General features: G+C 39.9%; 3 protein-coding genes across 4 annotated transcripts; 1 reads left to right on the plus strand and 2 right to left on the minus strand.

The window, feature by feature from the left end:
- Positions 1-803: 803 nt before the first annotated feature.
- Positions 804-6,029, minus strand: LOC119779957 (proline-rich transmembrane protein 3-like). Its single transcript, XM_038279821.1, has 3 exons — positions 5,646-6,029; positions 4,512-4,986; positions 804-4,027 (listed from the first exon to the last, which is right to left on the minus strand). The coding sequence occupies exons 2-3, from the start codon at positions 4,960-4,962 to the stop codon at positions 2,433-2,435; spliced, it is 2,046 nt and encodes a 681-aa protein (XP_038135749.1). The 5' UTR covers positions 4,963-4,986; positions 5,646-6,029; the 3' UTR covers positions 804-2,432.
- Positions 6,030-8,103: 2,074 nt separating this feature from the next.
- Positions 8,104-20,607, plus strand: LOC119780023 (glutamine-rich protein 1-like). Of its 2 annotated transcripts, none has more exons than XM_038279901.1 (12): positions 8,104-8,256; positions 9,226-9,497; positions 13,203-13,277; positions 14,899-15,036; positions 15,113-15,919; positions 16,104-16,263; positions 17,376-17,530; positions 17,621-17,735; positions 17,817-17,925; positions 18,000-18,151; positions 19,639-19,729; positions 19,816-20,607. In XM_038279901.1, exons 2-12 carry the CDS (start codon positions 9,237-9,239, stop codon positions 20,003-20,005), a joined length of 2,253 nt encoding a protein of 750 aa, XP_038135829.1. In that variant the 5' UTR covers positions 8,104-8,256; positions 9,226-9,236; the 3' UTR covers positions 20,006-20,607. The 2 variants fall into 2 exon arrangements, with proteins under 2 accessions (XP_038135829.1, XP_038135828.1); XM_038279900.1 differs by lacking the exon at positions 8,104-8,256 and adding an exon at positions 8,380-8,583.
- On the minus strand, positions 20,598-27,308 carry LOC119780024 (mitochondrial RNA pseudouridine synthase rpusd4-like). Its single transcript, XM_038279902.1, has 6 exons — positions 26,816-27,308; positions 26,484-26,691; positions 26,306-26,399; positions 25,348-25,498; positions 25,155-25,252; positions 20,598-21,088 (listed from the first exon to the last, which is right to left on the minus strand). The coding sequence occupies exons 1-6, from the start codon at positions 27,231-27,233 to the stop codon at positions 20,885-20,887; spliced, it is 1,173 nt and encodes a 390-aa protein (XP_038135830.1). The 5' UTR covers positions 27,234-27,308; the 3' UTR covers positions 20,598-20,884.
- Between the last annotated feature and the right edge of the window lie 300 nt (positions 27,309-27,608).

Genomic DNA, 27,608 nt, shown 5'->3' on the forward strand with positions numbered 1-27,608 from the left:
TTTTTCTCATCATCTTCTCCTTCTTTCCCATCGTCCAGCTTCCCACAGGTTTACTGCTGTGTCTAAAAGTAGCCAGCAGCAGCAACCCAGACTGACACAGCTCATTGGCTAATTTGTATCACGTGAAGCCTGGTGCTGGACGCTCCGGAGGGTTTTACCATATTAACAGGAGAAGCGGCGCAATTGAAGTTAGACACTGTTGTCGGACAACATGTCGTAATTGATAAACGTTTTAAATCAGGTTCGGTCCGGATTAGCCAGCCAGGGGGTCCGGATCCAGACCGCGGTCCGCTAATCTGTGACCTCTATAAACGTGCAGCTAATCGCCAGGATCTCCATTACGTGTAATGACCAAAGATATACTGTGAAATTAGTTAACCAATCACTCAGGACGAAGTCACAAAGCGCACCTGTCAGGAAATTCATAGGTTATAATGTTGCGTTTGTGTGAAAAAGAAAAGTGATCTGGAATCTGAAACAATTCATAGAAATAGGCTACCACTATATATATAAAAAAAAAAGTTGTGTGAAACTGCCCAGATTTAACCCGAGTATCAACAAATGTTTGTGATTTCAATAGAGGCTGCATTCAACGAAGAGTATTTCAAATCAATATATGCAGGTCATTTCAGGTTCACTGAGTTAAAAATGTTGAACGCAGGTGTTAGTTTATTCATTATTTTAATGTTCTGCTGATATTTTCGCTAACTTTAAATTTAAGATTTTTACAATAAAATAAATACCAAAATAATTGACTTTTTTTGTACAAGTAAAAGAAGACACAATTACGCTGAGATTTTTACACTTTATTGTGCAAAAAAAAAAAAAAAAAAATCCCACAGAGAGGAACAAACACAACATATCTTATAAAATAAGTGCAATACTGTTTCTTGATAATAATTTAATACTAACTAACTGTCAGTGGCTGCAGTCTATGTAGCAGCTCTGAAGACATTTTTACAGAGAGACCTCATACTGCCCTTTACCTCTTCCTCCTTTCCTGGCTTACTGCAGCTGGAATACCACGTAGGATGCCCAACTACAACTCACTCCACCACCATTCACAGTGGTAAGGATGCTGGTAGAATTCAATCAACTTGGTTCTGTACAACTCCTTTAGCTGTTTAAAATCCTCACTGATCGTTAAATGATCATTCCTAAGAATGATTTTGATTATTGTGGTATCATCTGTCATTATCATTATAGTGGTGTAGCCAACAATGGACTGGATAAACTGCCTTGAGAGATCCCAATGCTCACTAGGATGGAGGCAAGGGTGATACTTCCAATGTGGACTGATTTTGCAGTTTAAGTCAGAAATGTCATGACTTTGTAAGTGCAATAAAGCTGTTTATTTTCTGCTGCAACTCATATGTATCTCATAAATACAAAAAAAAAAAAAACCTCTACAATTATTTTATTATATTATTTGTTTTGGAATACAAACTGGTTTATAATTATGAATACAGCTATAATTGTGCAATGAATACTCACTCTTTGAGTTCTATCATTTTCAGCATTTATTCCTATTTGTTTTGTTCTGAGAAAGGGCTAAGTGTTTGATACATCTCCTATGCCCTATGTCATGGAACAATGAAAGAGCATGCATTTTTTCTTCTCCTGCACTGAGCAAACCTTCTTGTCCAATCAAAAAATTTAAATCTATAGATAGTTTGTCTAAAGAAATGCTTACTGTAGGAAAAGATAAGGGCAAATGATCTAAAATGTGAGTCAGTCTGACTCACAAATATCACTAAAGATATAAGAAACTGACAATAATCAAGCTTATGTGACATACATAAATCATTTGGTTTTCATTATTTTACATATGCCAGCTTACATAGCATTCAAAACTCAACAAAGCTGTTGCGGAGAGTATAGAGATGTGGATGTAGTTCATGGAGTTCAGTAAGAAGCTCTCTGTTCTATATAAAGAAAAATTGTTTCCCTATATAAACATAAAGTTCTTATGTTATAAAAAAAAAAAAACTAGAGTTGCCATTTGTAACTTTCTCTCTAGTAGATTATATAAAACCAATTAATATGAGCAAAGACTTAGGAGGGTGTGGTGGCTGAGCATGGTTAAAAAGTCCAGCCAATGTTTGCAAACCTTGGACATTGATGAAGCCATCCTGGGTTTACATTCCTGCCCAGAGACATTCATAACATCTCTTCCTCTTTTTTTCTTTTTATACATTTCCTTTCATGGAGACTGCCAAAAATCTTTAAGAATAACATTGATACAATGACTACTAAATACACCAATGCTGCAAATTTGCAAGTTTTTGAAGTCAATATTAGAGCCTTCAAAGTTAAACAGTGGAAGAACAGCACAGAGGAAACCATCCACTGCGTCAGTTTAACAGCTCATGCAGCATAATTCTGTGAGTTAAAAATGACCTGACAATGCTACATTTATAAAGACAAACAGGCTAAAGATCTGTAACGTCGTCATCAGACAAGTCACCTAGAGGCATCCCTACTGAAAACTGCTCTCCCATTGGTTCAGCTACTGGAGATCTAATCCTACCATTAAAGTCTGGCGTAGATATTACTGATTGTGTTGGCTCCTTGGCCTGAAAATGGTCTAAAGATGCAGATATTGACTCGGTATCCAACATCCACCCATAGCCGGCAGGAGGGAATGTAGTTGGTCCACTCTTTCCATCTATGCTCATACTCTGAGTCCAAGAGGGAGGAGGAGGAGTGAAGACAGCGCCAGCTACATGCTGCCCATGATAAAGGGCATTGTCAATGCTGAGCCTGAGGTTGATGGGAGACGGGGGAAGCATGTCAAACTCTATAAGTGAGAGAACACATTCTCGCTCACCGACTTTCTGCCACATCATTGTAGTCTGAGAGTCCAATGTGCTGATACTAACAGGATCAGAGCAATAGTCTAGTTTAGAGGGAGCCTGCTTATAATCATGCCTTGCATTGTCACGAGACATGTTATGCTTTGCTAAGTTATTAGGCATCAAGTCTTCCAAGGATTTCTCTGGGTTTTTCCTTGGGCCTTTCTGCGTGCCGGCAAAGAATTTATGCCACAAACCTTTCTTTTCTCCCCTTGCCATGTTATTTCTATCCTGTGGATGATTTCCTCTTACAATGCTTTTAGATGGTCTCCAGAAGATCCAAGATCCAAGAAACAGAATAGAGGATCCCCACGCTAGCTCAAGAATTCGGGCCCAAAATTGACTGAGCCACCAACTCCAACTAAAGCGCCTCCAGCTCCCCAGAAGTCCATAAATCCATAGAAGACTGTACATCTGAAGACTGCAGCACAGTACACCAAGGAAGGCGCACACAGCTGTTACTCGCTTTCCAAGCCTCTCTGTTCTCTTAGAGGGAACCCACTGTGGTACAGCAGATCTGGACAAGGGTTGTGAACGGGAAAGAGACCTAGTTAGAATGCCCAGGCAAAAAGGAACGCCCCAGCAAAGAGAGATGCTCTGCAGTAAAAGAGGAAAACCAGGGGGCAAGGCTGAAGAGAACAGATCAGATAAAAACAAGGTAGTGCAGTGGGAAATGCCGAGCAATCCAACCATCCACGAGCATTGCACCTTCATAGGGAAAGGTAAAACTTTGAACCCTCCTAGTGTGACTAGAGCGAGGACAACCTGTGCCCAAAGAAGAAGATGCAGAGGAATGTTATGTAGTGCTGCCAGTGTGGCATGAGACAAGATCTGACGGGTACCGTAAGGATCAATGAAAAGAGGAACTGTGCGCAAAGCCCCTGCCATAGTTAGGAAACTATTAGTAAGCATGAGGGCATCACGGAGGATGTGAGGAAGAAAGCATGCTCCAGCCATTCCCACAGCCGCCAGGACTGTTATCAACATGAAAAGGCTCACAGAACCAAATACATGCAGCTCCCAAGCAAATGTCAGCGTGCGACTCATGTCCTCCCAGAGAAGACTGGTACCATTGAAGCTGTTCAAGATGGGCCTCTCCAGTCCCAAAAGGCTGGGATCAGCCGTTAAGGAAAATGCACTGGTTTGAACGGGAAGTCTGGGGTGATCTTCACCTGAAAGATAGAGAAAATGTCTTATGTTTTTGCATGAGATTAATATAACGAACAATTTAAAAACAGCAACCTGCACACCAGCATTTCTTAATATGCATGCCAGCAAACCCTAACTTAAACTCAGGTTAGATTGAGCTTTGTTACTTATGAAACATTTTTTATTACCAAACCTTGCACCAGTGACACAGGAACAATGTTTCATATTATACAAGCACGCTGACAGCTTCCCTTCTCACCTATTAATTTCCGCTTACTTCACATTGAGGTGCACTAGAACATGGCTCCTACTTATAGCAGTCTAATCTAAAATTTTAGCTAATAATCATTTGACCACATGGGGCAACTCATAAAGAATCTACATTTCATCAGATGATGGAACAGGTGATAATTTAAAAGACTAGATTTTTTTCACTCATATCTCAACATATTTTTTTTATCCAGATAATAGACAAAGGAACATCAAACAATTCTAAACCAGACTTACCTTTCTGAGAATCATTATGAATGTCCAGAGAGACATTCTCAGAGACCCCAGTGGAGCGTGTATATCCTGTAACTGAATATTTAGCTTTGTCTGCTCCTTGGTTGGAAGCTTCTGAGCTGTAGACACTTAGTGCGGATCTTGTGGTTAATATGATTTCACTCCCAGAGTGGTTTTCATTGCTCGATTTGTCAGACTCCTTCCAGAATGGATTTTTATTGTGGAGCTCCAGCAAAGTCCTGCTTTCAGCACTATGTCCGCTCCCCTCCAAAAAGCTCTCTGAAAGAAGCATATGTTTCCCGTCTACATCGTTCTGCCTGTCAGTGTTATCACCTGTGCTCTGTGGTATCCCTACTGAGCCAGAGACAGTAAGTGCTTGCAAAGCCTGACTGAGGCTTCCAAGTGAACAGAGAGATGCAGCCAGAGCAACAAGGACAAAAGATGAGGGCCCCATGTTTGAAAAATTGGGAGCCAAGATCTGAGGAGGAATACAAAGAAAAAAACTCCCATGAATAAAAGCAGATTTCAAAGTGTGTATGTTTTATAGTATACTACTTTGTAGCTAGTTATAATAACCATAATGTTGAAAGCAGAAAAAATAAATAAAAGTAAAGACCCATTTAAGGGGAAAAGAGATCTCCCAGCCTTTGATGTGTTTTAATCCTATAATTCATTTTATAATGCAGAGGCTTTACAAATTAGATGGTGTCTGCAGCTGATTTGACCCAGAAAAAATAAATAGAACACAGAAAGGGGGGAAACTTTGGGTCACAAATATTGTTCTGGTCACTTGTTAGATATGCATAATTACTACAACAACTACATCTGAAATTATTAACTTTAAATTTCCCACTGTAACATAAAGGAGGTACTTTTACTTTAAGATGCTACATCAGTTGTTACTGCTTTATAAATGTTTACACATTAAATTTGATAAGATTTAATATTAAGCATCCAATAAAGGAGATTTCAGTTTTCCATTTGACTCATCACTCATTATTTCATTATTATTTAAAATGTTGTTGCATTGTTGTTTAAGAGCAGTAAGTAAGCCAGAATATTTATTGTTCAAACTTTTGAGTATTCATTTATCAGAACAAAATTCTAACAAGAGCTAAATAATAACATAACAGTTACCTGCAGCTCCTGATAGTCTGGATTCCCCTTCAGGATTTTACTGGTTGTCTTCCTTCTTTACTGGTTCAGGGCTATCTGTTAATTTTCCACCTAAACATCTCGCCGAACACAAATACAGTTTAGTAGCCGAGTTTGACACGCTCACCGACAGATTCAAACCTTTTGAGCTGAAGTCTTAGTCCTCTTAATGCACCAGCTGTTGACATGGGCTTTTTCTCATCCCAGGGTGACCTGAATAATTAGTTAAAACCTAAAATGTAAAAAGGGCTGTAAAAAAGTTAGCCTGAAAAAAAGGATAATTTTGTTACTGTACAAATACATTTTGCAGCTTTTTTCTTAATTAAGTAAAGCCTGTGAAAACTTCACCTGACTTTTTACATTTGTCTGCATGTAAATCCCTTGGTAAAAGGATTACTTTAAGATCCTTATAGTGGCAGCAAGTCATGTGAAGTCATGATCTGAAGCCAAACAGACACAAGCACATCCCAGAGTTGAATACTGACAATATGTTAGGTTGTTATTTTAAATACACACACAAAACACCATATTCAAAACTTTAAATATGGACAGAGGATCTGTTTACAGCATAAAGAAAACAGTTATAATTAATTGAGAATCCACTGTGATTAGTATAAGCTATGTGACTGCATTAAAAACTATACAGTTTACTGAAACCATATTGACAATTAATTACATTTCATCCTCCTCCATCCATTAACGTCATTGTAATTAATTTGGATATTATTTGACAAACCAACACAAACTACTAATTATCTAAAAGTAAGTAATAATTTCTTAAAATAAGAGTATTCAACCTTAATTGAGTAGATAAAGGAGAGATGATTTGCCAGTGGAATGATTATTTTCACCTTTAAAATAAGATAATTAGATATCATGCTCTTCAAATAAGAGACAGCAGTCATTTTTTATTTTTTATGTTAAATCTAAACGGTCTTATTCCATTGGAAAAATCTCTCCTTTATCTGTTCAATTCAAGAAAAAATGCACTTATTTTAAGAAAAAAAAATGCTTACTCAGGTTTCTATGTTTTGCTTTGTAGCACATTTTGAAAGAAAATAAGAGTTTTTCAATATTTTTGCACAAAAAACATGTCAAAACCTCAAACAATTTAGTTTTGGTAAATGGAATAGTAAGTGTCCTTTGTGAGGGGACTCCTCTAAACCACTTTACACTACATTCAGTCATTTATCCATTGATGCACACATTAACACACTGATAGCTACAGCTGCCCTGAGTCACACTGACAGAAGCAAGGCTGCCATACACAGGCTCCACTAAGCCCTCTGACTACTGTCAGTAGGCGATGTGGATGAAGGCAGCAGTGACTAAGTTGAACAGAACTGGGGTTCAAACCGGTGACTCTCCAAGTGCAGGACAAATTCCTGCCTCCTACGCCTTTGTCGCCAATTTCCTTTGCCAATCACCCATTAAGGTCAAATATATCAAGCAAAAGACTTTTAGTCTTTAGATGGTAAACTAAAAATGTAAACTTATAACCTAGGATGAAATAATAAAAGCTACAGTCACCTTTGCTGTGAATCCTTGCAGCTCCTCCAGAGTTTTGTTTTTTGTTTTTACAGATGCTACATGTTTTAGCATTTATTTTAGGTTGATCAGTACTTTGAAATATGTTTTTAAGGTTGAGAGATTGTTTTCTAAATTCTCTTTGCTTTAAACTTCTGTACAACCATCTCTTGTTGCCTGGTGTGTTCCTTGGTCTTCATAGATGTTGCCTAATGTTGGTGGGCGTTTTGCAACTAATTAATCTACGCTCTACATTCTACTAACATCACTCCAGTTGATATCTTGCAGGATCACATCAAATCTGTGAACAGGGATTGATTTTAACTCTTACCTGTCCACTGAGTGGCAGACTCTGCCCATTCAGAGCACATCTAGCTCGGTCCACCTTAAGAGCAGCACGGGGCAGTTTGTTGTGAAGCTAGCAGGGGGACGCCCTCAGTGGCACATGCCTGGCACTTTAAGGCAGACTGGGGAAGTTAGATTTTGTTAAAGGTATACGCATTCAAATGTGTACCAGGCTTTACTGTTGACTAGTGAGAAGAGCACTTTAACAATACCACAGTGTTGATGAGTCTGTGAATCAGTTTTTATTGTTATTTTGATTATTTCAAATAATTTTTGTTACTTAAAACCACAAACTTTCCTAAAAATTGGGTTTTAAAATAGTTTTTATATGATTAAAACACATCTAATTCCCCATTGTAACATGTGTTTTCGTATGTGCACGTGGACACTTTAGATTGTAGTGTTGTTGCACTTTCACTTTGTCTAGTGCAACACTTTCAAGTATCTGTACTGTATATGGATATTTGATTCTATTTGATTCGTCTTTCTTTCTAAGATGTTGGCACAGTCGTATATTCAAACTTATAGAGTCCTGCTTTATTTTATCCGTTATCTGTTGATCATTATGACGTTTTAATTTCAGTTATAGACACTGATTTGAGTCCCAGGATAGGAGCCTCAGTTTAGGAGTGAGCGTCAGGCCGTTGGTTGCCTGCTTACTATCATTGTTTTCAAGGCCTGTACTTCCGACATTTAACTGCTTTCTGGACAACTTACGAAGGTGGGTTTTCTTTAGAGGCTAAGCTATATTTATTTGGATTTTGGTCAGTTATCCGCGGGGGGGAAACTCGCATAGCAGAGGCAGGCAACCTCCGGAGCTCAGCCTGTAAAATAAGCAGACGTCAGAGCCTCTTCGCCCCGCTTCACCGCAGCAGTTACATTTCTATCGCGGTGGAATCACAGCCTTATTTGCGGGATTTCGCCGCTGCTTACGCTGCGCTATGTAGGCATCGATTGGCATGCTGCTGGTTGCTAAAATACGTTTATCGGCTTTTTAGTTTTAAACACCGTGCCTTGGCGGAAAGAAGAGGATTTCGTTTTATTTAAGGTAGCATGACGGGATCCTACAGGGTGTTGAGCTAGCTGGTTAGCATTTAGCTCTGTGGTTAGCTAGCGCTCTGTTGTAATGAATGGATAGTTCTTTTGATGTTTGTTTTGAGATCAAACGTCCATAAAACGCTTTATGGTTTTGTGAACATATTTGTACTTGTATTGAACCTTGTTAATTCTGACCAATCCTGGCCTGCTAGGAAACATTCCATATGGGATGTGACTAGCCAGGGTATTGCTAATATAAAGCTAGCATGCTAACAGCTAGCTCCAGCGTTAAAACAGTTGATCGCAAATAATCAAAATAAGGTAAAAAACCGTTTGAGTTGATTTGGCCACTAATTTCTAACCATGTAAACGACTCCCCCAATATACACATGTAGTTGCGTATATGACCTGTGATCGTAAAGTTAAAAAAAAGTTCAATCTAGCGGTTTAGCCTCAATCATTTGTTTGTGAAACGTTTCTGAGAAAGAATATTGGATATCATGTTTTTCTAAAATAATATAATTACTACTGAGCCGTTTTCTTTTTTGTTTTGTTTTTGTGAATTATCTTACAGAAAGTACGCAACATGCCTAACAAGATTCATGTTTGTTTTCATATGTTGTCCAGTTAAATACAGCTTTTATTATTTCAGGTAAAGTGACGATGAACGAACAGGAGGGTGGGGTGGTCTCATTTGATGAATATGTGCGGCAGAAGGCCCGCACGGTACCTCAGCATAGGATGAAGGAGTTTCTGGAGTCTCTCGCTAAGGGCCCAGAGGTGCTGCAGGAGTTCAGCCAGCAGGGGGGAGAAGGCGGGGCAGCAGCTACCACCACAACCATGGTGTACCAGCAGCAGGAGGTCAACTGTATCTACACCGACAGCACAGAGGTGGCTGGATCCCTCCTGGAGCTGGCCTGCCCTGTAAGACTTTACTGTTTTTATTACAGCTGTCAAAGGAAATATTTTGCTAAAGTTGTTATTTCACTTTACCATTTTACTATTCTTTATTGTTGTCTCATTCCAGCTTTCTAGACTAATATTTCAGACTCTTAAAGTGAAGCCACAATTTGCTTTTAAAAGGAATTTTGGTTCCAATAAAAGTTAAGGATCGAGCTGCAGCCTCATAGCTCCATTTAATACTTTATACTGCAACCGCACACATCAAATGTTGCTTGCGTCTGGTCTCGAACCAGTTTTGCTGGTATGTTTCTGCAAAGTCTGTCTGGAATTTCTAGGGACGCACAGCAGTTTCCCGCCAAAGCGCTAAGGGGGAGCCTATTCGGCGGATGGTCACGAGAACCTCTTCGGCGGTGCCGGCGGGAGTGTTTATTTTCCAACACAACATGTCTCAGGCATTGTAGAAGTGGTTGTACTTCCGAACCTCCTTGATCAACCTTTCGTCTTGGTTATCCATTGTTATTAGTCCTCTGTTTTCCACTTCCACTTGAGGTCTGTGTGGGTTTGCGGCCTTTGTTACGTGTTGTCAGGATTTTTCTGAGGTGCACAGAGACAGATTTGACGGTTGCAGAGGCTATGCATCAGAAGTATAAATTAGCCTTTACACTACACTTTTGAAACAATGCCGGTAACGCAGTCTGTGGGAGTGGGTTTCGAACTCACAACCTCAAAATTCCAAGACCTATGCCTTAACCACAAGGCCGACACTCCTAGAGATAACTGTTGAGTCTAAATAAAATGCAATTGAACCAAGCTAAATCTAGTACTAGTTAAACAGTTGTGGCTTGGTTCTCTGATAACAAAGAGTGCATGAGCAGACCCCATTTTCTCCTATTTACAGTCAGCTGACTCATTCCGTAGGTTTTCCGGCGTGTTTGGCTTTGCAATTCACAGATCTCTTCACCTGTTCACAACACAAACTTGTTCTCAACCTATTAACATTAAATGACATCAAAAATGCGTGGTGTCACCTGGTATAATGCCGAAACAGGTTCTTATTGAAATTTGGGCAGAGGATGCTATTCAGGCACATAAGTTCCTGAATGTTATGGATGCCGAAATTTTTTTGTTGTTGTAATTCCCGCCTTGAGAGCTGTAGCCTTGTGGGCCGCCGATAGGAAGTGAGGAACTGTGCTAGCGTGATGTGTAAATGGTCTTAAGAACCAAGGTCAGAACAGTTAACTGATCTAAGCTCTGTCCAAACTCAGCTTGGATTGGTTTCAGAGGGGTAGTGTAAATGGGGCACATGTGTATTACTAATATTTATGGATCTGTGTGGTTCTGTTTGCTATAAAATCCTATTACTATACCAATGGCACCCCTCAGGTATGCACCCATAGATCCTCCTCAGTGTTCATTTTTTTTCATTGTCGCCATTGAAGTTGGTCCAGTGAGACCAGAAAGCTGTCTACCTTCAGACCATGAAGATGCGATTGCAGACTCTAAGGGGCATAGCAGGGTTCTCAACCCAAAAAATTCCACTCAAAGTAGTATGCAACGCTGTCTCTTAATTAGAGGAACGACTGCACAAGTCATGTTTTACTCATTTGCCTCCTTATTTGCACATATATACACGTTAGAAACCTCTCTGTTGGAACCTCTTCAGTCAGCTCTTTGAAGATGTGTCTGATCGACAATGGAACGTCGCTCTTACCGTTATCCAATACGGGCGCACTGCCAACCAGACTGCCTGCCCCTGCATTCTTCATGCCGACAGACTTAAGCAGAGTTGTTAGATGGAAAAATCTGTCCGACTTCTAAACAGAGACATTGAATTAAAAGGTATTTTACTACACTATCAAAAATATTGATCTTCCTCTTAGCAAAACGGATATAAAACCTCAATCAAACAAATTTGTAATGAATTAAAATATGAAAAATATCTCCCATGTGCTTAGAGGGACACGAGAGCTGTGCTGTTGATTTTGAACCGTTGTACTGTACCTCTTACAATTGTTCCACGATCACGGCTTACACTTTCATATCTCGTTTCAATGGCTTTGGGCCCCCACATGATGTGCATTAGAGGTGTGGTTAAGATGAGTCCACTTCATCCCTCAATGTCTGTATCTACTACATGCAGCTGATCGAGAAGTGAAAAAAAAAAAAACACATTAAGCTAATGGGTTGAAAATTTGATCTAAAAAGTTGTAGTGACAAAAAATGCTTTTGGACAATTTCTAATCAGAATGCTGTGTATTCACTGTCTGGTAGATTGACTACCAGATTGACTTACACATACAGATGACATGTTTCTTATTGTCTAATATGTGATGTCTTGTTTTGCCTTTTCAGAAACAGATTAGAGCTGCTCAAATTTAGACCTCTGTGTGTGTTTAATTTTGTAGCAGACCTTTAAAAGTTGCATGTATTCAGAGATTTTCATGATTTTAGTGTGTTTTGACAAAACCTCAAGTGTCATTTGAGGATAAGCGATTCCAAAGCATGATTCTGCCATCACCATGTTAAACTGCAGCTTTTTTTTTTTCTTTAAAGGGGGCACTACATATTAATTAACATACATATCATATGTAAATATTCCAGGTTATAGCCATTGACTTATTTCCATCTGTAGTCCTTGGACAGTTTGATGTGAAACCTAAGGCTTATGCATCACAACAAGGCTACCGTAATTATAGTCCTTAAATTTGTCATTTTCATGTAAAACGCACTTTAACTGAGCCAAGAGTTCAAGTTTGGATTATTCAGACTAGATTGCAGTCTTTAATGAGGGTTTTTGAGATCAAGCTTGGGCCTGGATGTTTTCTTTAATTTCTATGGTTTAAGCTTAAAGATGCAAATGTGAAGAAAATGTTAGAAAGACGGCTACATGTTACGGTATTTAATCAGTTTTTCTTTACATGATGGCAGGCGGGGGTTAATAGAGGTTTGGTTAACAATATTGCATATTTAAATATAAATATGGGAAATTTACTCTCTGCAATTGACCCATCCCCTTGGGGAGCAGTGAGCTTTCATTGTCGCGCCCAGGGAGCAGTGTGGGGTTAAGGTTTTGCTCAGGAACCCAGAGTGGAGGCTGTGGGGATCAAACTGGGTACTTACAACCTTCTCAGAGCCCAAGTTCACTGCTCTAACCACTAAGCCAACACTCCCCTTACCCAATTAGGTCATTGCATCTTATTTATTTGTAAATGTGGCCTGACAATTTATTACATTGGCAATATAAATGTAATCTGTTATTCTTTTTGAGACCAAAATGTCTGTGGCTCTGTGGTTTATAAATTGCATTTCTCACTCCAGCCCTTTCCAAGGTGATAATTGGCTTAAGGTGGGTTTGTTGTTGCTGTGGATGGAAGGAAGTAATTGCAGCTTAGGTGCAGATCCATGTGCAAGAAGTGAAGATAAGCCCGGTAATGATGGACTCTGGAAAAGAGAGCATTAATGGCCATAAAAAATAAAAAAACAATGAAAAGGCCAAACATTTCTATGTTTATCGTTAGTGCAGCGAAAAACCAGAATAAAGTCGCATTTGAAATTTACATTTTTGGCAACATTACACAGCCTTACTTTTAAGTTTCTATTTTTTGTAACAGTTGTTTTCTCTTGAATAAGTCAGGACATGTTGCACATTAGTGGCAGAAATTAAATCAGAGGTTACTCATCATGGTTTCACTGTTACTCATCTGAATATTTCTTTTTTTTTTGCAGGTCCAGGTGACCTCAGCGGAGATTTCCCCCCAAATGTCTGTGCATCCAGGCTCTGAACAGCAACTTCAAGTGCAGGTGGGGTTTAGACACTTCAGCCACATTCTAATGTCCTTTTTTTTAACTGACCTAGCTCCACACTCCACCTGTGATGTTATCTTTAACTGATGTTTGACACTCCACCTCTATCCGTCAGCGAGCATCAAGGTTACTTTGTGAAATAAACTAGAGTAATCTGGTAACTGTAAACAGGTTTAAGAAGTTAAGCATTGGGGCTTTTACAAGTTATTTTATGGCAACAACACAGGCAAGGACTTTTTTTAAAAATTGTTTTTGAAAGATCTCGCATGGCGATATTGCAGAATATTTAGTGGACAATGGAGGCGATATGATTGGGAAAGTTGATTGTGTGAATTTAAAGCCAGATCACTCTTATCGTTAAGTTGCAGTGTTCTTTTGGTTGTTATTTGGCCCCGATTTACTCTGTAAGTGTGTGAAGTCATAATACAAAACTCCTGCAGTTGTTATGCAAACAGAGTTCTAAAGGTTTAAAGTGGAAATGTATAGTTTCTAAGCAAAATTGTCACCGTTTCTCAATTCACAAGAACGCAAGTTCAGACTGGTGTTCTCGCCAAATATGTTCTTCATAAGACAAACTAACAATAGCAGCAGAAAGGCTAACTTTTAACTTAATACTCTGAGCTCTGTAAGTGCTGAACTAGAAGCTACTGCCACAGTGCATGCTGGGACAGCTGTCAATCTGGAGAACTGACAAGCCTGACAAGAACTGACAAGCCTGATGGATGCTAGGTAAAGAGGGAGGGGAAAGAACAATATCCAGGGACTTTTCCCGTTGGGCTGAGGCTGATGACACGAGAACACACAAGTACACATATTGAGAAACCGCCATTGTTAACACTTCCTTCATGTAGAATAATTTGGTTTTTGACTTGTAGATTTCTGTTTAAATTTCATTGCTGCTTCATCAGCTGCAATTCCATTAACACATCAATCGGCAAATTTTGATTACAGAAATAAATTTGCTAGATGGAAACACTGCAATTTAAATAAAGAAAGTCACACTCTTTCATAAAAAAATTTAAGCTATGATTGGGTGGTTTTTCTGTCACATCCAAATTCTTATGTTTTAAAGCTGCAATGAAAACACTTTTGGATCACATGTGTCACATGATCTGTAGCTGGACCTTACTGCCTTTCAAAAAAATGAAGAAGATCAGAAGTGGTTGGAGGATGATGGTGCAGCATGTTTGGATTCATGAGGAGACTGAGTATTTTGATAATGTAGTTTTTGGCGATGTGCGCAATGAGCCTGGATACTGAGTATATTTCTTGTGTTTAAATCCGCCGCTGCTATGTTGATGTAAAGTGTTATCGTGTGAACAAACGTATTTGTGTGCAATTTTGATGCAGTGACTAAAATTAGCATTTTAAAAATTAGCAGAATGTCAAAATGGTTTCGTACACATTTTATTGGAAATTTAGAAATGTCTATTTTATCTTTTTAAAATAGTATTTTAAGTGTTTTTGCTTTAAAAGTTTGCATTTTAAGATTAGACCTTAGGCCTTCTGTCTTTGGCCCTCTTTGTAAGAAATAAATTAGCATCAAATTCCTGTATCGGTCTAGAAGATTCAGTTTCTGGTTTTGTGTGATGACTGGGGGGTCTTTGTATTTTGACAGGTCCAGATCCAGGAACAGTCTGGCCAAACAGTCAGCCAGGTTCTGCAGGTGGCCTCTCCATCTCAGCAGGAGCTGCAGGGAATCTCTACAGCCCAGCTGGTGCAGCAGGCAGAGCTCACAGAGGAACAGCAACAGCAGGTTCGTCATCAAAATCATGTGCGTAAACAAACACAATCCATCACTGTTTTCTGAGTACGCTGACTGTTTTTTACAGATTCAAGCTCAACTGCTCGCAGCTGTTGCTGGAGGTCAGCAGATTCAGCTGTCAAGTGGTGAACAAATCCATCTCCAAGGAACCCAGCATATTCAACTTCCTGGAGGACAGCAGATCCAGCTTCAGGCTGGCCAACAGATTCAACTACAAAGTGGCCAACAGATCCAGATCCAGACCATAGAGGCCATGTCTCCTTCCCAACAACAGGATTCTCCGAGGGAAGGAGAGAGACGGCCTGGCGCTGTGGCAACCGTTCTCCAGCCAGCTAAGAAGCGCAAGGTGGATGTTCCCCTGGCTGTCTCCTATGCTGTGCCGCAGGGGCAGCAAGTGGCCACAGTTCTGACCATCCCTCAGGGGCAGCAGCAGAGCTATGTGTCCCTACGACCAGATTTGCTCACCGTTGACAGCGCTCAATTGTACAGCACGACAGGAACTATCACAGGTCCCACAGGTGAGACGTGGACCATCCCCGTTTACTCTACTCCACAGCAGCAGGGGGTGACGCACATCGCTATACCACAAGACACATACAGTGCAGTGCAACTTACTACTACGAACGGCAAGGACAAAGGGGTCTCTAGTTCTGTGTCGAGGTCTGCGGACGGCCAAGCAGCCTCCACTGCAACCCAGGAAGAGATAGTGCAGACGCTGCTGCCTGCACAATTCATGAACGGGAATATCCACATTCCTGTAGCTGTGCAGACAGTAGGAGGGACTTACAACACTACACAGTCAGTTCATATATGGGACCCCAGTCATCAGCAGAGCCAAGGCGAAGACGGCCAGGAGCAGCAGCTCCATCTGCAGGTTAGAAGGGCATTTCTCTACATGGCTACACATGACGATCAGTCACTATATGAATCATCAGGATAGCCTGGACATTTAACAGATATCCCTTTATTGTGAACCTAATATAGTCTGTGCTTTATTGTACTAACCTAAGAGCCTTCCGAGGAAGCATTTGTAAAGTTTTCCCTCTGGTTCTGCGAAGGGCCAAGTAGAGACGGAGGCTGAGGGCCAAGCACCCACCGAGATTCTGGTTCCCATCTCTCTGAAGCCAGAGGAGGGTCTGGAAGTGTGGCGTTTTTGGGCAAAGAAAAAAAACGCTGAGCTTAGCAAGCAGGAACAGACAAAACTCGCACCCATTGGACGTAAGTAGACTTGAAAGATTCTCTCCTTGCAGTAACCTTTAATTAAAACGACTGTTTCACCTGCTTTGGGTATTGAAGTCTTGAGACAATAATATAGAGAAATAAGAAACTATCTAGAGCTTTCTTTAAAATAAATCAAAGAAAACTCAAATTTAGTTGCCTGTAGAGCATCATAGACAGTTTTTCTGTTTTAGTTTCAAATCATAGCTTCCTTAAACAAGCGCCTGTGTCTCTAGTGCTTGTTTTTAATCTTTATATATATATTCAAGTGTTTCTATCCATTTTGTAGAGAAGCAGCAAATAATTGCATCTGCATATCTACTATAACTATCTACTATTTAGTGATAATGCATAATTTATTCACATTTAACTTGAATTAAACTTTAAAGTGCCTTGGATTCGTCTAAAAGTTCTTATTCACCTTATTTACAAATGGCAGCTGAACTAATTTTTTTTTTTTTTGCCATTTATGTCAACAACCCAGCTACACAGGAAATATTCTTTTTCGTGGTTCCTTTTATAAACAGAATATGGTGGAATAAAAAAATGGAAATCCATAACTTTGTATCATAGAATTGTGTTTTTTATTACATTGGATATTTGTTAGTAAAAATCAGCCAACCAGCTTACAGCTTGTCAGTTATTAAAAAAAAAAAAAAAAAGGCCTTTATAGGAGTGATGACCAGAGCTCCTTTTATTTTACACATCACAGCTGAAAATATTTCCTAACCTAATCGGTCTAATCTGCAAGTATGACAAATACTTATTCTTTCAGCCAGCTGCCCGCCATTTTACAGAAACAGGTGGGGGACAGGCAAAGCTGCATTACATGGTTCTCCCTAGTAAAGGTCAATATAGATGTCAAAATCTAAAATCAACACTGTCTCTTACCTATTTAAGTCTCTGGACAGTTCAAAGGAAGAGTATAGCATCTTTAAAGCCATATTTTTATTTAATTTTTTTTGGCTCAGTTAACTTTGGTTGGCAGCTCTTCATTTTTCAACCTGTTGGTAATCCTGATTTCTATTATAGTTTGAGAAACATAGGAACAAACTTTGTCCTGATAATTCAGACTGTGGCTGCCCCCCACCCCATTCTGTTTTTGTGTTCAGGGCGCCAGCCTCTGCGTTTCCAAGAGGACTTGGTTTCCAGCGCGGTTGCAGAGTTAAACCTTGGACTTTCCTTGATGACTCAAGAGGCTCGAGGGGCAGAGGAAGAAGAGTTGGCCCCAGATGTTCTGTATTATGTGTTCTTGTGTATACAGAAGGTTAGTGCCTTCAATGTCAAAGATACCAGCACACTGTCTAAGCCTCTTTGTGACTATCTGGTTTTGTTTTCTTTTTTGTTTTTTTTCTAGTATCTGTATGAAAACGAACGTGTGGATGACATCTTCTCTGATCCATACTACACGCGTTTTTGCGAGAGTTTACACAAACTCTTACATGGCTGGAAACCCAGCATCCATCCTTTAGGTAAGGACAAGTCACCATTTAGTTTTAAACACTGGAAAAATCTAAATATATAATTTTCCTTTCCCTTTTTTTCCTACTTAGGTTATATCATTCCTAGTCATGTGACAGAGGAGATGCTGTGGGAGTGTAAACAGCTTGGTGCTCATTCTCCCTCCACTTTGCTCACAACACTAATGTATTTCAACACTAAGTAAGTACTCATCATTGGATGGGTTGAATCCATCCCTTGGGAACAGATTTTAAAAACTCAGTATTTTTTTGCAGGTATTTCCGCCTGATAACTCCTGAACACCACATGAGAGTGGCTTTTTCTAAGGTGTTGAGACACTCGAGAAAGAACCCTACTAATGCCAAGGACAAGGCCACCAGTATTCGCCTTCTAAAAGTGCAAAGCCAACACAGCTCTGGACAAAAAGGTGAAATTAATTTGCATTTGAGCATTATTTTATATATATATATATTGAGTCAGTAATATTTTTGGTGTGCTACCATGACCTGTTTTGTCTACGTGTTTTAAAGGTGTAGTGGAGGAAAGATCTGCCCTCTACACTTTAAAAATAAAAAATGCACATGCACAACCCTGTGCCTAGCTCCTGAGAGGGAACGTCTATTAAATGCATGCAAGAGCATGCACAAGCCCATTTCTCCTCGTGCACGCTCTGTTTAAAAGTTGCTGTTTGCGTCGCTCATACAAGCTTTACTTTCCAAAAGAAAACTTGCGATTTTTCCACTACATCAGACACACCAATATGTGAATGCCAAGAAATGCCTCCCCTGTTGCACACTGAAGAGAAAACTGATGAAATATGAATGAAAAGGAAACTTTAAACATATTCTTATTATTTACATATTCGTTATGCATGGATGCCCTAAAATTGAGTTTTGGTAGACTGATAAATGCGAAGAAATACCTGCCTGGTAAGAATTTCCTCCCGTCACATTAGCATGCATCGCCCTAAACTCGCACATTGATGAGAAAAGGCATTGAAATATGAATGAAAAGGGTAACTTTTAAACATATTCTTAATGGAAAAAGAACATCCTCTACTACACCTTTAAGATACAATTTATTTTCAAGCAGAACTGTGTACGTTTTTGTCCCAAGAATTGGCTTAATTTCAGAGGTATAAAATTATCTATTTTTTGTTTGGTGCATATCAATTATCTGTCAAGCTGATCTTCACAAAACTCATCTATGTAGCTTCAGAGGGTCTGGTCCATCACTGAATGGGTCATGTGACCAAGAGCACCACTTTATTGTGATCTGAGCTCCCCTTAAACATGGGAGCTAACTCAGCTAAAGGTTGTTTTTTAGGATTAAAACATGTGACGCTGACCTGATCAGTCATATCTTTGGTTCCCTTGGATAGGATTAAATCTAGAGGGGTGGATACAGCCTGGTTTTTACTACTAACTCCATGACTTCTCAGTCTACTGCTCCAAAGTGGTCTGATATCACTTTCCAAAACACTGAAGGAAACTGTTTAATTTTGTGACACTGCGGTGTTGCCAATTGCTTTTAGAGGCACTTAACCTGGAAGTTACAGGTCTAGTGTTCCTAGTGGCTAAACGTTAGTGTTGCTTTTAGAATCAATTAAAATAGCCATTCATATTTGAGTTCCTGCAACTTTGGGGATTTGAGATGGACCTAAGATCCTTTAGGTGTATGCTATTTAAATGCCTTTAAACATATATTTTTCCATTTGAATTATATATTTGTCAGCAACTGTCAAACAGCCATTTACTACGCCGCTGACTGGAGGGCCAGCCTCAGTGTGGTGCTGTTTGATTGTTAAAAACCCAATTACTATAGCCGGATGCTTTGTACACAAATGTAGGCAATGCTAAAACCCGAAAAGGGAATCAGGATTTTAAGCATCTGTTGTGTTATGTGTCCTTTCAGGAACTGACGACATGTATGAAGAGCAGATAGAAGATCCTGAGAACCCTCTTCGCTGTCCCATTAAACTTTACGACTTTTACCTCTTCAAATGGTGAGCAGCTCTCTAATCCTATCATAATGCCTAGATGCATTCTGGTCGTTGTCTGAAAGCAAACTTAACCTTCTCTTATTTCCCAGCCCCCAAAGCGTCAAAGGGCGCAGTGACGCCTACTACATGACGCCTGAGCCTGTTGTGGCGCCAAACAGCCCCATGTGGTACTCGTCTCAGCCGCTCTCTAGTCAGCAGGTGGAGCAAATGCTTTCTCGCATCATCGTAGTCCGAGAGATCCAGGAGATCATTGGCACCGCTCCTGAAAGCTCGAGCTAAGAGGGAAGAACTGGCTGGACTTGACTATGCAGTACCTATCCAGACTGTATGTCATCTAATAAAGCGGGGCATCCTCTGAAACAATCATTTTCTTCTTAGCAGAGCAGTATGATTGCATTTGCTAGTTCTCATCTGATGGGGTTGGAAACTCTAACCTTTGAGCAGAGCCAGCTGCTGAAGTGTGACATTCACGTGCAGAGGTGGACGAGTTTGGTTTTTTTTCTTCCTGTAGACCTCTTATCAACATCATACCAAATTATTCAATCTTAAACATCTTATTCAAGTCTTACTTTTCTTCAAGCTCTCACTATGATAGATTGCAACTCATAATTACAGGGATGATTGCTCAGTTTTTGTATTCTGACAGCAATTTAAACAATGTATGAATATGATTAAGTCAGAAGAATGTGTGCCTTTGTCCTTTTTTTTGTTTTGTTTTTTTACTTCTACTTATAGCTTGTCAATTTTCAACAGGATCCAATATTTTATTGTAATTATTTAGACTTAACCCCTCAGTTAGATAACTATCAAATATTTTGCCATCTTCAGCCCTTCATGTATGTGTGTATAGTAGGACATTAAAAAGGAGAACCAGATGGAAACATTGTATTTTGATTGATGCAAATCATATAGAAAATACAGTGCTATACAATTATTACGGTAGCTTTGAGTTAATAAACTCCAGTAACACTTAACACACCCACTTTATTTGGAAAATGTTACATTGGATGACACAAACAAAAAGCATTCTCTTATTGAACGCCTATAAAAAAAAAACTCAGATTAATTCTGATACAAGTCCCCATTTAGTTTAAATGGTTGGTTACTCTTTATTCAGCAGCCTACCATTTATGCCAGCTGTCTCTGGACATAGAGGGATTATTTATTATTTTTGTCCTCTGGAAATGTTAACCTTAGTCTGTTCAGTGTCTTTATGAAGTACTTGGGCAGGGGGCAGGAAGTGCTGACGTCAGACCCGCTGTGACCTGGCAGCACCAGATGGCGAGCGTGCAAATGAAGAGGAAGGTGGCGGCTCTTGGTCTGCTCCAGTCCGAGCTTTTTCAGTACACCTTCTGGTAATTTCTGTAGACCAAAAATTTAGCAATTTGAGTGATGGAAGAAAGGAAGTCCAGGCCTTATTAGAAGTTCAACAAATTACCTGCTTTCTATAGGTGTACTTGAAGGAAAATGTATTTAAAATATGATGCAACTCTTTACATTTAAGTCACAGAATGTTTTAACCCCTAAATCAGCTCATTGTGGCTTAATGTTAAGACACAAATAGGTCATTGTAGAAATAAATAGGCTGTGGTATCCAACCGTTAATGGTGAGTGGAAAGGTGCACATTCAGAAGTGACAACTATACAGGATTTTAAAGCTTGTTAAAAGCATTTCAGGGAGAGCTACCCGAGTTGCATCAAGGTCAGCTGTCATAATTTCTTTGAGTTACCCTAGAACCACATCAGACATAAGTGACTTTCAAATAGAAGTTAATTTTGCATTTTATCTGGATATAAGTCTCATTTTCTGAAGAAAGGAAAGACACACAATCCACATTGATTTGAGCCCAATTTGAAGTTCCCACAATGAAGATTTAGAAAGCCATACTATCTGAAGTCAGTCCACTATGTTTCAGCAAAAATACACTGCTTAAAAAAAATAAAGCCAACTCAAATAACACCTCATGGATATGAATGAATGAAATACTCATTGAATAGTTTGTTCTGTCCAAAGTTGAATGTGCCGACAGCAAAATCCACAATAATCAATGGAAATCAAATGTATTAACCAATGGAGGCCTGGATTTGGAGCCACAGACAAAATTAAAGTAGAATAACACACTAAAAGCTGATCCTACTTTGATATAATGTGCTTAAAAAAGGTCAAAATGAGGCTCAGTATTGTGTGTGGCCTCCACCCCAACCACACCAGGGCAAGCTCCTAATAAGGTGCCAGGTGGTCTCCTGAGGGATCTCCTCCCAGAACTGGACTAAAGCATCCGCCAACTCCTGGACAGTCCGTGGCGATGTTGATGGATGAATCCAAACATGACATCACAGCTGTGCTCAACGGGATTCAGGTCTGGAGAACAGGTGGGCTAGTTCATAGCTCCAATGCCTTCATCTTGCAGAAACTGCTGACACGCTCCAGCCAGATAAGGTCTTTCAAGGGGTCTGAGGTACCTAATGGCAGTCATGCTACCACTGGCTTGCACATAGAGGGCTGTGCGGCCTTCCAAAGAAATGCTATTCCACACCATTACTGACCCAGGATCCAAACTGGTCATGCTGAAGGATGTTGCAGGCGGCAGATCACTCTCCATGGTGTCTCCAGACTCAGGCACATCTCTCACATGTGCTAAGTGTAAACCTGCTTTCATCTGTGAAAAGCACAGGGTGCCAGTGGCAAAATTTGCCAATCCTTGTGTTCTCTGGCAAATGCCAAACATCCCGCACAGCGTTGGGCTATAAGCTCCATCCCCAGTTGTGGACGTTAGGCCCTCATTCCATCCCGATGGAGTTGGTTTCTAAGAGTTTGTGCAGACACATGCACATTTGTGGCCTGCTGGAGGTCATTTTGCAGGGCTCTGGCAGTGCTCCTACTGTTCCTCTCTGCACAAAGGCAGATGTAGCGGGTTGCTCCACATCTCCTGGTCTACTGGCCTGTCTCCTGGTAGCACCTCCAGCCTCTTGACACTACACTGACAGAGCAAACCTTCTTGCCACAACTAACAATGATGTGCCATCCTGGAGGAGCTGCTTGTGTGGGTATACTCTGTCTCATGCTACGAGTGTGAAAGCACCAATAACATAAAAAAGTGACCAAAACATCAGCCAGAAAGCATAGGTGCTGAGAATTGGTCTGTGGTGCCTACCTGCAGAACCACTCCCTGGTTGAGCATCATGCTAGCTGCCAATAATTTCTTTTTTTTCGTTTTCCATTCCATCTGTACAACAGCTTGTGATTGTCAATCAGTATCAGTGTTGCTTCCTAAGTGGACAGTTTTATTTTTTGAGTTTGATTTAATTAAAGTTGTATTGTTTACATGTTCTTTATTTTTTTTGAATAGTGTATAATTGCAGGGGAATTTTCCAACACCCTAATGCTGCTATCTGCTTAAAAGCTTGACAACGATCCCCATTTAATTTTATAGATGGAGTTGGTCCAACCGGAACTCCATAGTTTTCAACAAGTATCGTCAGGAGGAAGAGAAGAGACACCAGAACCAACAATGCAGATAAGCTAAAGCCCGTAAACAAAGCCACCAGCGTTACTATTATGGCTCCTGGCCTCGGTGTGATGTTGCATTACTGCTGGAATTGATGTAAAAGGAAATTAAACTGGGTAGACCATCATCAGAATGCTGACATTTCTGTTTCTATAAGTAATGTTTAGGATTTAGTTTTCAGCCAACTATTAACCTTTAGCATCTATATGATTCTGGATATTTCTCTGTAATGGATTATGATTTCTAACAGAATTGCTTAACATATTTTTGTATTTTAATTCACTGAGATGTACATAGAAGCGACCTCCATTATCAGACTGAAGTTAATTATTAAATGACAAAATGTGAAACGGGGAGAAATTTAATCTTAAACAACATGAAGCTGATGTTTTCGTTAGGTTTTAGTGAGGCACACAGCTAAATGAAAGCTTAGAAATTAGCCAATCTACATGTATAAGTGTCATGTTAAAAGTTCACTGCAGTGTCAGAAAATATTTTTGGTAAAACTGATTAGGACTTTTTTGTATTGACTGACACACTCAATCCCTCCTTTCTAACCCTCACTTAAAGGAATAGTACACCCAAAACATGATTAGCCTTCATTTTCTACTCACCCCCATGCTGAACAACACCCTGGAGTACTTTTTTGATATCTCAAATGCATCTGGAGATCTGGGAGGCTTCTTGCTGTCTGCTGACATTCAAATAATGGAGGTTTATGGCGCCCGAGACAGAAAGGTCCACAAAAGTCCACAAAAACGTGTCAATATTCCTCCATACTGCTCGTCCAATGTAATCCAAGTGTCCTGAGTGGGTAGCATCCAGAATTTACTCGAAACGAAGTCATTTAGAATGTTTTAGAGCCTAAACAGTAGTGTATAGGATTTCCTAATAGCGCCCCCATGCGCCCTCACGATTCTACGGAAGCCGGCAGACCAAACCGGAAGAAAGTGCGCATTCAGCGTCTGCTCTGCCGATAATGCAAGCGTAGAAGAAGAAATGTGCTGTTTACCTGTGCAAAGAAAGAAACAACGAAAGAAAAATGTCTGAGGACTTCAGTGTTGAGGAAGAGCATGAGTTCTTTGCCGAGCTGAATGCGCTGGTTTGGTCTGCCGGCTTCCGTAGAATCGTGAGCGCGCATGGGGGCGCTATTAGGAAATCCTATACACTACTGTTTAGGCTCTAAAAACATTCTAAATGACTTCGTTTCGAGTAAATTATGGACGCTACCCACTCAGGACACTTGGATTACATTGGACGAGCAGTATGGAGGAATATTGACACGTTTTTGTGGACTTTTATGGACCTTTCTGTCTCGGTCACCATAGACCTCCATTATTTGAATGTCAGCAGACGGCAAGAAGCCTCCCAGATCTCCAGATGCATTTGAGATATCAAAAAAGTACTCCAGAGTTTTGTTCAGCATGGGGGTGAGTAGAAAATGAAGGCTAATCATGTTTTGGGTGTACTATTCCTTTAAGGATCCTTTGTATTCAACCATTTTGCATTCATTTATCTTTATATTTCTGAGTTTGATGAAGTCGCATAAAAACGTATTTATTAGTAAATATTCAAAGCAAACTGTTATTTTTGCATGACATTCTTTTGCACTGATTTCTAATGATTCTGGTTAGGATCCCTGTTCGAGGCTTCTGACTCTTTTAAAATATGACAGATCATTCACTTTTTTTCAATCTAAATATAGATTAGATCAATAATATACCCACAAAGATCATGGAAAATTACATAAAACATTTGGTTAAGATGAAATGTTACGTCTGAGGCTTCTTTGATTTATGGGGACGACAGATCAGGGAATGAAACAGCAAAGGGAGAAATTCACCCATGCCTCCTTTTCCATGTGTCTTTGTGTTGCCCTCCCCCATTGCACCCTGTGGTAAGTAATATACATGTTTCACCTGTGGTGCCAGTTTGCTCCAGTGGGAATATTTATGATCTCCAAGGATGGGACATCCCAAAGCATACGCCATATGCACCCGCATCTGGTGCTTAACCCCTGTGGATGAAGGAAAACAGGGAAAGTGGAAAAAGGAGCCCTGAAGGAAACTAAAACTGATCTGGAAGAAGATAAGTGTATGTAAGATATGTAACCTGTCAAAGCCTGGAGCTCAACAAGGCTGCAGCCATAGCTGCTGTCCAATACTCTGTACTTGGTGACTGCAGGATGGGCCTGCCGGTGACCTCTGACTTTGGTGAGCTTCTCGCCGGCTTCATTCATTCTGTAAAGCGGACTCAGGGTCATCTGAAAGGAGATGTTATGAAAGTTAAGAGCCCGCCAGAACAAAACGGTTAACTGAATATGAAAACACAGTAGAGGGTAACGCTCTACTGTGTTTTCATATTCATGTGTGCTTAGTCATATTAAAAATAAACTGGTAATAATGTACTTAATCCATCATAACTTTTTGTGATCAGACCAAGAAAGAAAAAATTTTACTGCTCAGTTGCCATTCTGAGGCCAAAACGTAATCTGGAATAAACATTCAGTAAAATTCATTCATTTCTGTATCAAAACGTATACTGAGTGCAGAATTATTAGGCAAGTTGTATTTTTGAGGATTATTTTTATTATTGCACCACAATTGTGTTGTCAATTAATCCAAAAGACTCCTTAATATCAAAGTTTCATATTTTTGGAAATTGATGTGCTTTTTTTTTTTTTTAGATTTGTATGAGGACGTCTGTGTGTGCAGGTAAATATTACTGTGCAGAATTATTAGGAAACATAATAAAAAACAAATATATACCCATTTCACTTGTTTATTTTCAACATGTAAACCAATATGCTTAAAATAACTTGTGTTATCCTATTTTTAGCACCCTAACTTAGGAGTAGCAGGACATGTTCATTTTGTTATCTGTCTGTCTTTTATCACAGATAAGAAAAAAGTAAAGCTGTCAGTTTTGCAGTTAATGTTGGGAACATATTGCTTATTAATGCTAAACTGAGTTTTACTTTTCAAAGTCCATTTTTATCTGCTTTTAGTCCCTCTGATTAGTCTTCACAGCATTGTGATAATACAAATAATCCAAACTGGATAATAATCACCTTGAAATGAGGCTGAGGACTTGAAACTTCTCTTTCAATGATGGGGATATCAATCAACCCTTCAGATGGAACAGGAACTCCAACAGTGATCACCCTGAGAAGAGCAGGCCAGCTGATCAAAACTAACACATTTTAAATGGTGCATTCCTTAAATACCTTCATAAGTCTCACTACTTACCAATATCTCCTCTCCAGCTGGTTATTTCTGCTCAGGTCCAGGATGTTCTCTGCTGCTGCTTCGCTCCTGGCCAGCAGGAGAACTCCTGTTGAATCCTTTTCCAGACTCAGGCAGGGCAGAAGGTTGGAGTCATTCTTCACCTTCAGTCCATCCAGCATTTTAGAGAGAACAGGAAGCACAGATGTGATGGAGGTAACGCCTGAGTCCTCTGAAAGAGAGTTTATTATCAGTCCAAATTTGAAATCTTATAAACACATACATGCAATTACATTTTAACAAAAACACACTATAAACATTTCCTGATTTTCTTTCTTTAAGCCACCTTAGTTTACCTCTGACGGGGACGCCATAGGGTTTGTTGATAATCACCACATCTTTATCCTGGTATAGCAGGTTTTTGTGCAGGTGTTTGGCCAACACGTTTGGGTGGACGTTTTGCAGCTGCAGACTGAACCGCTTCAGCTCCATCACCCTCTGCTGCATGGCGGACACTGGAGGCTCTGTCTGCTCTGTCCGAGTCCTCGCCTTCTCCTGTCGGACCTTTCGGGCAAGGTCAATGGCTCTCAGGCGGGGTTTATCAGCGGTGTGCTGACCTGGGGACGCCTCTGAGGAGGACTCCGCCGCCTGGCTTTGACTCCGGCTAAGGAAAGGCTTTGTGTTCGGGAGCCTGCGGTTTATTGTCCGGGATTTAAACAGGGAGAAAAACATGTGGTCCCCCACAGTGGCTGCTGTTTTATAGCAGTTCATCATTCTTCAGCGTGAGAACTGTAACACATGATGAGAACAACACAACTTTTCCTTCGACAGGAAACGTTCGTAAATCACACCCGGGTTGTACTTTACTTTTCAAAGTAAAAGCATTCTCACTTGATTGATACCAACATGTAGCGCACTTAATTGCATGTTTTTTTTCCTCCTAACTGTACTTGTTTATTGTGACATACCCCCTGGCATATTTATTTGTTTGTTTATATATTGTTGTGTGACTTTAAGTGAAACAAAAAAAAAAACATGTAGCACACTTATCAGCTGTGCCGCAGGATTTAAGCTTGTTTAAAAGATTATATTTTCTCATGTTTGAAGCCAAATATTTTTCTAGGATGAAAGCCGAGGTTTCTCACCAAC

The sequence above is a fragment of the Cyprinodon tularosa genome, unplaced genomic scaffold (assembly GCF_016077235.1).
Source record: "Cyprinodon tularosa strain WSP-4 unplaced genomic scaffold, ASM1607723v1 ctg154, whole genome shotgun sequence".
Taxonomy (NCBI): domain Eukaryota; kingdom Metazoa; phylum Chordata; class Actinopteri; order Cyprinodontiformes; family Cyprinodontidae; genus Cyprinodon; species Cyprinodon tularosa.

Coding starts and splice junctions, on each gene's coding strand:
- LOC119779957 (XM_038279821.1), bottom strand. CDS start 4,962: ATGGGGCCCTCATCTTTTGTCCTTGTTGCTCTGGCTGCATCTCTCTGT. Junction 4,028..4,511: donor TCATAATGATTCTCAGAAAG/GTAAGTCTGGTT, acceptor TCTATCTTTCAG/GTGAAGATCACCCCAGACTT.
- LOC119780023 (XM_038279901.1), top strand. CDS start 9,237: ATGAACGAACAGGAGGGTGGGGTGGTCTCATTTGATGAATATGTGCGG. Junction 15,037..15,112: donor CAGAGGAACAGCAACAGCAG/GTTCGTCATCAA, acceptor TGTTTTTTACAG/ATTCAAGCTCAACTGCTCGC. Junction 16,264..17,375: donor AAAACTCGCACCCATTGGAC/GTAAGTAGACTT, acceptor TTTTGTGTTCAG/GGCGCCAGCCTCTGCGTTTC.
- LOC119780024 (XM_038279902.1), bottom strand. CDS start 27,233: ATGATGAACTGCTATAAAACAGCAGCCACTGTGGGGGACCACATGTTT. Junction 25,499..26,305: donor GTCCTCAGCCTCATTTCAAG/GTGATTATTATC, acceptor ATCTCCTTTCAG/ATGACCCTGAGTCCGCTTTA. Junction 21,089..25,154: donor GGAGCAAACTGGCACCACAG/GTGAAACATGTA, acceptor TTTGGTCTACAG/AAATTACCAGAAGGTGTACT.